The 9,548-nt window shown below is 45.2% G+C and overlaps 1 protein-coding gene across 1 annotated transcript; it reads right to left on the bottom strand.

The window, feature by feature from the left end:
* Positions 1-475: 475 nt before the first annotated feature.
* Psma4 (proteasome 20S subunit alpha 4) lies at positions 476-7,955 on the bottom strand. Its single transcript, NM_017281.1, is given in 9 exon segments — positions 476-869; positions 1,554-1,677; positions 2,090-2,220; positions 3,512-3,600; positions 3,892-3,969; positions 5,819-5,981; positions 6,268-6,310; positions 6,542-6,567; positions 7,883-7,955. Coding segments are annotated over 8 exon segments (786 nt in total). The 5' UTR covers positions 6,545-6,567; positions 7,883-7,955; the 3' UTR covers positions 476-714.
* Positions 7,956-9,548: the final 1,593 nt, after the last annotated feature.

The raw sequence follows: 9,548 nt of genomic DNA, 5'->3' as shown, positions 1-9,548 counted from the left end.
GCAGACTTGAATTCAGGCCTGGGGTGTGATGCCTGTTCCCATTCCTTTAACAGCTGATGGTGGTCCACGGACCACATTCTAACACCCACACAAAATTCTGGCCTCGCTCAGTTTAGTCCCAAACCAATCCTGGAGATGGCAGACAATCCGCCCACTTTTGCAAAACTAGGTAAGCCATAGCATGCATACCTCACAAGAAGGCAGCAATGGTCACCCTAGCAACCCTGGTACCTTCTGTTCACTCCTATTTAACTATGTGTGTTTGGTGGGTGCGTGCATTCATAACTGCAGATGCTAGTGGCATTGCACCCCTAGGAGGCTAAGCTATGGCTGACACTCACCCAGTATGGGTAGTGGGAACTGAATTCAGATCCTCCGGAAGGGCAGTGCACTGACTGCAGAGCCATCTCTCCACCCCCCGCTGTGGTAGCTTCTCGACAATTACTGCCACTGAGAAAGTATCCCACACCATAACCAATCTTTCCAGGTTTTATTCCAAAAATTATGTGTCGAGATTAAGATGTTTATAAAGATGTCCATCATTACAATAAAGCATCCAGCTGGACAGACATGGACCCAATTCAGTATGCAATGTCCCATTTCCCCGATGGCCAAGGTAAGGAAGAAAATACAAGAAAACACTTCCAGGGGAAGGCCAGGACAGCTCCTAAGTGAACTGGCGCCTCTAAGGAGTTATAAAATCCATGATTCTGTCTATTTATCCTTTTCTCTCTGTTCTTTTTCTTTCTTCTCCCGTTCAGCTTTCGCTTCTTCCTCTTCATGTTTTTTGATCAACTGTTCCACTTCCTTTTGCTTGAGGACTCTGATCACGGTCTTTCCATTCTCTCTTGTTAGTGTGGCGATTTCCACTAGAACACAAATACACATTTGTGTCAGAGGCAGGACTCAGCAGATGTCACCATGGCTTACTCTGTTCTCTTTACCTCTCCCGTGTTTTACACTTTACGATGTACCCACATTTTCATGGGAACAGAACACCTTTGATCTTGTGATACCCGATTTTTATCTAAAGATCTTTTCTTTACCCAACAACTTTCCTAGCAAGCATTTATGTCACCTTGAAGTCTCGTCGGCAGGTGTTCTAACGGACCCACACAAGCTCACCAGAAGAACAAGACAGAATCCTAACCAGAGCAGCACTTCTTTATGGACTTCTCTAATTTCTGTTGAAAGCAAAGACCTACAAAGAGTTTCCATCAGACATGGTGGTGCACACCTCGGATCCCAGTATCTGGGAGGCACAGGCAGGGGAAGAACAATGCTAGTTTGAGGCCAGCTTGGTCTACAGTGAGTTCAAGGCCAACCACTGATACAGGATCTCCAAACAGGAGTTACATTCAGGCTTAAGCCCTGAGCTCGCCCTATGGTGTAGGACTGTAGCTTTACAGTCAAGGCTCATCTTATTGAAGACATGGAGTCCCCTTAGTGTCCCCTAAGTGGCAGCTTCAATGAACTAAAAACACATTAGAACCCAAGGCTAGAGGTACACAGTAAATCCCTCAGTTAAGACAAAGCAGGACGACATGGATTACCTTTTTCAGCTGACAGTTTACTAACATCCATTGTCTTGTTTAGCACCTTGACAGCCAGAGCCAGCGCTGACTTCAGAGTCATTTCTCCTTCTTTGTAGTCTTGTTTCAGCATTGATACCGCTGCCTGAAAAACAAAACATCAGCAAAGAGAGTTTCCTTCCAATCTGTGCATTGCTGGGAGAGCACAGGTCGGTTAGACCTAAGGCCTGAATTCACACTGACACTGAAGCAGAACAACCCATGCTGACTGCAGGGAAGGCGGCATGAATGGGGCAGGGAAGAGGGAGATGCGTGCTCTACAGGACCTTTAACTGGGGCCTTGGGAGACTCCTCCTTCAGAGATTCACAACTTATAATGGACAACTAGCACCTAACTACAGATATCATCAACAAACTACCAACGTACAGCACTAGAAACAGGCATTTTCCTTCACACTGAGGTTGGTGTGAGATTGGTATTAAATGCTATGGTAAGTACTCAACTCTCTTCGCTATTTAACATGACTGCCTTCTTAACTTTTCACCAAACTACTCACAGCACTGTTGTTTCCAATGCATGTGGCTTTCCATCCCCCGTAGTTTCCACTTGGGTCACTCTGATAGAGCTGAAAGCCATAGTGCTTATCCCAGCCAATATACAGCAAAGAAACACCAAAGGGACGTTTGCCTTTAACAAAGAAAAAGAATAATTTCAATTTTAAACCCCAACAATCTCGATTTTGAGCTGTCAGAGGAGATGGCCCAATCCTCTGTGAAGTTAAGCATGCATCACTGGTTTGTATTCTGGCCACCACAGATAAGCTCAGTCACAAATGCCAACTGTTTCTAGGAGCTAGTCTCAGGCTGGCGTGGACGTGAGGACACAGAAGGCCAGGGCTGAACTTCATTACTATGTAAAAAGAGCCTGTTTCCAGGCTTGAAAATGCTACTTTGGCCTTGAAGAATTCTGATGATGAAGCTGCCAAATGACATGTGGAAGCAGATTTATCCATGAAGCAGGCATTATCTGCAACCCCAGTGTGCAGGAGGCTGTGGCAGGACTGCAGTAAGCACCAGAGGAAGCCAGGCTAAACTGTGAACGTCACAAACAAAATAAGAAACTTCAGGAAAATAAGAGACTTCAGGGTGCTTAGCCCTAAACAGGACAGTCCTCCAACACCCAGGGATCATGGAAGAAGGGACACAGAGGCTGTGAGAGCCTTAGGTGCTGGATGACAAGGAGTGTTTTCCAAATACAACTGAGTAGCTTTGCACATGAGCTCACAGCAGCAACATTTACAACAGCAGCAGCAAACTCTCAGCCAGGGGAGGGGCACATGACGTCCCACCTCCAGCTGAGGAGTGTCTAGCAACTGGTGGCTGCTGAGAGAGGTCAGGTTTCTTTATGGGTGTGACCCTGGGTAGCGACAGTGCTCTGGTGCAGGGCCTACACCGAGGAGTATCTGGACAGTACAATCTGAACTGAAGGATTTAGAAGGGGGAAGGGGAATGGAAGAAAAGAACAGGAAGTTGAGTGGGGATAGATATGGAAGAAAATGATGGGTCTACTATCAAAATTCATTGTAGGAAATTCTCAAAGAACAAAAATATTTTTAAAAATGCATCTTAAAGTCAGGTAATGGTGGCACATGCCTTTAAGTCAGTACTTGGGATGCAGAGGCAGAAGGATCTCTATGAGTTCAAGGCCAGTCTGGTTTACAAAGCAAGTTCTAGGACAGCCAGGACTACACTGAGAAATCCTGTCTCAACAACAACAACAACAACAACAACAACAACAACATCATCATCATCCCTAAATAGTGTTTTAAAATCTAAAACCAAAAGGAAGCCAACAAAACCAAAATAACAACCTCAACAAACCTTAATGCAGAACCAAACAAGGCAAAAAGTTTACTCTTCATAAAATGTTTTCAGTTTTCAGAGTATTTAAAAACAAAAAAAACAAAAAACCTCAGTACCTCCAAACTGTGTGTACGCCTGTTTGATATCACACAGTGCTGTAACCAACTGCTCACAGGGAATTGGCTCCTGATACTGTAATAAGTACCTAGGGTAAAGAGAATGGCACATTAAACAGGCTTCTCTCAAATATATACAATGCAAGAAGATGCTCTCTGAAGAGGGTATATATAATGAGGAAAAGAGGTCACTTGTAATAAGAGAAAGGAGAGGGCAAAACATCCATCATCCTAATATTCTTATGTGTACACAGTAAGTTTGATTATAACATATAAGAATACACTTTTCAAGTAATGGATTTGTAAAATGCCTTCAAACTTTACAAAACAAAAAGCTCTCCTAGGAGACATGATGAGTGCTGCACTATTTCCGTCCTTACCTTTGAGCAATGAGCCTGAGTTCATTAGTCAGAACGTTGGCATCAGATGTTATGCCTGCCACACTGCAAGCCATGTCCCTAAAGGGGAAAAGAAGCCACTGTAAGGAGGAAGATGCTTGCCCTAGAATTTCTAATGTTATAAAGCACCTAGATCTCTTAGGGATTCAACAGCTTTGCCTCCCAGGGACTACTCTGAGGACAAAGGCTAGGAAAACAGATCTTCTCAGGAGATGTGCACCTAATGTCATTCAGCATAAATGATAAACAAATGCAGCCTGGGCCATTCAACAGATGTACTGATTGCTGCTCTCTGGAAATGGCAAGAGGAGGACCCAGACTACCCCCACACTTTAGGGTCTAGCTCTCCAAGCCTGGCCTGACAGGTGTGGGGGAGGGGACATGTGGGTGGGAAGTTCACAAGTTGCTTAGGTGTGCACCCCTTTCTGCCCATTCCCCAAAGCCTTCCCTGGCTCTCTACAATCTGGACATCTGCTTTGACTATGCCTAAACAAGCCCACAAGCTGATGCGCAGAGAGTAACGTGACTGTGGAGGAAGACACCATGTCAAGTGAGTGGACGAACGCCCATGAGAGGTACTGGGGCCATGCAGGGAGTACATTTCTGAGAGCTATTTAACACAGAACCCAACTGCCTTCTAAATACCTACCCCTTTACTCTCAGACAAAAGTGGATGCCAGCTTAGTCAGAGAAGCCCCAACTTACAGTGAATGCTGTTAAGTGCAGAGACTCATGGCTGCCCATGACACAGGAAATAAATGACAGTGTGGAACAACCCTGAAGACATCACTCAGACCAACCACTCCCTCTAAGGTCTGTGAACACTGTGGGAAAGGGACTGCCAACTACTTAAGGGCACGGAGACAGAGCAAGGGCTGCCAAGCACATTCTCTAGATCTGACAACTGAAATCACAAATTCACAACTGGCTTGCACAGACAAAACCAGCCCTGTCAATAATTAGCCAAGAGTAGCTGATAGGACCCTACTCCTTATATAGGACCTGTTGATTACTGATAGATTCTGGGAAAGATTCACTGTCCTAGGTTACATACACACTGCTGAGCCTACCAGACTCCCAACTGGATAGCTCTCACACAGATGGCCCTGGTAATGCCAGTGAATCAAAACAGACAGACATAATAAATGCAAAGTTTGTGGGGAGAGGGGTGGGGTATGGGAAGGCAGGGGTAGGATAGGAGAGTGGTCAGTATGCTTGGTGAACAAGTCCAAAACTGTAATACATAAACAAATAATTTACTAGGACCCAGTGACAGCAAAGTCTTCATATAGCACAGTCAGTCCTCCACCAGCAACCAAGTTCCACAGCCAGTTTCAAGTACTCAAACTGAACAGAAATCCGACTGTACCTTGTGGCTGAACTGTGCCAGATCTCCAAGAGCCTTGTTCTTTGGTAAAGAGTCAGTGTAACTGTACAAAATTCCTGCATGTCATTCTAAACAGTATACTGAGGGCCTGCTTTACACTAGGCCTGTGTTAGTTTATTTTACTATTTTGTTTCATTAGATTTTCATAACCACTCTGGGTCCTCAAGAAGTCAGACAGCAGGTAAGTCACCATGCCTTGCATCAATGAACTTTAGATTTGAAACCAAATCTGTGTGACCAGAAAGCACATACATTCCTTTATCACTGCACAATGTTATTTGCACCAGGTGTCTGGCTTTGCACTTCAAGTGAATTATACACATAAAGAACATACTGAGACATAATGGGCTTCAAGGAGACTTCAGGCAAAATAAGGCAAATACACAAATTCTCACAAGGAAAATAATAAATCTGCTCCCTTCAGTTCTACTACCTCACATAGAAGGTCCCTCCCTAAACGTGCAAATCCTACTTATGATGAAAAGTGCAACAGTTTACACTCATCCCCATGATCTCACTTACTCATTAAGTTTATAAATTTTCTCAGAAAAAAAGACTTCATCAAGAAGCTTGTGGATGTTGCGCCTCTCTGCTGCAAGCAGAACGCCATCATTGGCTAAAATTCCCAAACAAGTGCCTGCGTGTCCAATGGCTTCCATGGCATATTCCACTTGGTATAAGCGACCTACAAAACAGCGAGACACACAGTTCCTCTGCGTTCTTGCACCGCTGATCTGAGAGAAATCAGCAGTGCCACAGGTAGGTTAACATCAACAGCCCTGCGTTTACTGGCCAACAATCAGGAAGGATGTAATCAACCTGGTGATAAGTTATCTCCAAGAATGAAGTTAACTCCAAAATGCGTGTAGCTAAACGCCATACTGAACCCCAACACTAAAAATCTACTACTTAAGGCAACAACAATAAAACACCCCAACTTCCTTTGGAGCAGGTTAAATTTTCTAATTTACCTTCTGGAGAAAATATTGTGGTCCTGGAGTCATATCTTCGAGACTGCAAAGGAAAAACAGAGAGATGATGCCTGCTCAGGGGAAGAAAGCAACTTCCAGAAGCCAGCGAACAGTATACAATGATATCCTGGTGCTGAGTTCAGGGGGAAGAAGGGAGACCCCGTTCAACTCCCTCCACCCCTTCTGTTTCACTTTTTTTCATGCCAGGCTATTAGCTTCAAACAAGCCATAATGTTCACCAGGAAAAAGTTAAAGGAATGTGTCACGAACTCACCATGGCTTCTGAATTTTATGTGGATCCTGCAAAAAGAAAACAGGATCACTAAAATAACAAAACAAACAAAACCCCCCACAATTTTAAGAAGAGTCTTTTACTGTTTGTAGCGTTTGATCCACACCATCACTCAGCTAACACTACCTGCACCACCAGGAACTAGACAGATGTTGGGACAACACGATTAAGGTAAACCAGGGCATCCTGAAGAGCTCACAATCTAGCAGCCAGATGTGACAGACATAGATTATAAAGCAACGTGAAGAGGCACTGAGGGTGGGGAGGTGGGGGGGAGTGGGATGGCCAGCAAGTAAGTTTTTAGGAAACCAATACAGATAAAGAGAGTAAATTAGGGTTGGGGATTTGGCTCAGTGGTATAGTGCTTGCCTAAGAAGCTCAAGGTCCTGGGTTCAATCCCCAGCCCCGAGGGGGAAAAAAAAAAAAGAGTAAATTAGAGATGGGAGAGGCAAAAGTAAGTTGAAAAGCCTCACATCAAAGAGGAAGAATTGGGAAGGGGTGAAGGGAATTTCTAGTAGAGCAGGCTGAGAAAGGCTAACAAAGTGGATAATTCAACAGATAACAGACAAATTGCTTAAGTCTCATATGGTCCTAAACTTGGGGGTGTAGAGGAAGGTGGTAAAACTTGTCCTCGTTCTGTTTCTTCGAAAGATAGCAGTGGAAGCTCTCCCTTAGTGGAAAAAATGGCAGAGTTCAATTCCTATGTTGCCAAATAATGGGATATAAGGAAGGCATCTTGGCTGGAAAGCTAAATGGACATTTGAAGGGTCTGCGCGCCCAGGTGAAAACAATTTATCTTACTCAAGACGACTCCATCGAAGGGCTGGACGCCCAGAACCTCAGGAACTGGTATTTTAGAAAAGTCGTCAGGCCTAAGGGAGAGCTAACCTGCAGGGAGTCGGTTCCAACACGTAGGAGAAACAGAAAGGTGGCCCTGAGCACAGCAGCCAGGAGGCCACGGCGGGTTTCGGATTCGACTGTGAACACAGCTACCTCCACGCCTGGCGCCGGCGCCACAAGATTTGGACTTTCCCCGCAGCTCCACTTTCCCAAATTGACTCGCTGGGCCCCCACCCAACCCCTTGCACCGGCTCAGTGGGTCTCAGAGCCCGGGCCAGCCGTCAGGGCCGCGCGGGGATGCCCGACGGCAGCCGGCGGGGACCAGTCCCTGGCAGGCCGGTCACCGAGGAGGCGGGTGCAAAGTCATCGTGCCCATGGCTCCTCGGTGGCGGCCGCGGACCTGGGCCGTGGTCTCCACGCAGATGGCCCCCGCCCGGGAGACAGACACCTCACTTTTGCGGCCCCTAAAGGACTGAGCCTCACCGGAGGAAGACAGTGAGGGTGCAGATCAGCGCCGCTTTACTCAGCTGGAGAAGAACCAACCCGGATGGCCAAGCATCGGCGGCGAATATGGCTCCCGCGCGTGCGCAGAACTGCAAGGGGGCGGGGCGAGGAGGACGCGGAAGTCCTCCCGGTGCTGGGGCGGGGCCAGTCTGCCCACGTGTGCTGTGCAGAAGCACAACCTCGGTTTTGGCTGGGGTCCGTCTTGGAGGAGGAGGATTGGAGGAAGGATATACTGTGCAGAGTGGAACCGGATTCCTCCTACGCTTTGCACTCCACTTTCATTTTCTCTTCTGTACCATTCTAATGAAGGCCAGCGTAGCAACTGAATAGACAAACCAAATCGTTTACTCTTCCAGTCTTGCCTCCTAACAGTTTTTCCTTTGTTCTTCCTCTGAGCCTCATTTTCTCCTTTCTCGGATCCAACTCTTTAATCGGGATAACTTTTGTTCTAAGTTTATTCATCCATTTCTCCTTCCCAATCTTAACCTGTTTCTGTACCTATGTTGGGGTTTGAAGAGCTAGTGGGTTCACTACGACTGATTTAATAGGGTAATCATTTCAGCCCATTAGTCAGGGCCTTTGTCTTCTGTGTAGATCCAATCGGATCTAGATTTCTTAAAGGGGGAAGCTTAGAAATTAGTTGCATGTGGACTAGACCTGCCCAGTACTCAGAACCCGGTTTGTCCTGTAAATTCCAAGCCAGCCAGGGCTACATAGTGAAACTTTCAAAAATGAGAAAGAGACCAAAAAGTAAAATAGTCATACAATGCAGTATATATTTAATATCAAACAGAAATTAACAATATTTGCATTAGGAATTTAATGGAGAATCCCTGATAGTAAGAACAATCAAGAGAAACCTGCGGGATTCCATTGTATAACAGGATGAACTCTGATTTGGAGGCACAAGTTTCAGCCCATTTCTCTGGTCCCGAGTTTCCTGATTGGCCAAGTTAAATAAAAACCTTAAGATGAATATCCTAAGTGATTCACATGTGAATCGTTTCATTTGTTGAACGCGCGCGTGCAAGTGTGTGTGTGTGTGTGTGTGGTGTGTGTGTGGTGTGTGTGTGGTGTGTGTGTGTGTGTGTGTGTGTGTGTGTGAGAGAGAGAGAGAGAACAGGAAAGAAGAGTCAGAAGAAGTATGGAATTTTGGAGTGATTAGGAACAGGGGTAACAGCCCAAAGACCTAATTCAAGATTTAAGCCTGGACTCCCTTCTAAATCAATTAAATCAGCTTTTAAAAGCTCTATTTCTTCATTTAAAAATAGAGATTAATCATTAGAATATCTTTGTGATTCTGTTGTGGATTAAATGAGGTAGTGCATGTAAGATAATGTTCAATAATCATTGGGTTATAGCCTATCCTACTGAAAACCTAATGAAGCAGGAAAGACAAAACCGCTCCAGATTTGTTAACGTAAAATCCTTATTTGTGACAGCAGCAGGGCTCGCTGGCTGAATATGAGAAGGGCAAGTAGCATATCACACCAATATTTTGAGCTTGCTAACCTGGAATATAATCCATTATTTAGTAATTACTCATTATGCCTCTACTATATGCCAGAGTCTATGCTAAGAGGCTGCCATAGCCTCTTACAAAACCCTCACAATAGACTTTATGGGATAAGTACAAACACTATCT

Source organism: Rattus norvegicus, chromosome 8 (genome assembly GCF_021556685.1).
Source record: "Rattus norvegicus strain SHRSP/BbbUtx chromosome 8, alternate assembly SHRSP_T2T, whole genome shotgun sequence".
NCBI lineage: Eukaryota > Metazoa > Chordata > Mammalia > Rodentia > Muridae > Rattus > Rattus norvegicus.
The sequence above is the reverse complement of the archived record's forward strand: the minus strand, read 5'-3'. Positions and strand labels throughout refer to the sequence as shown.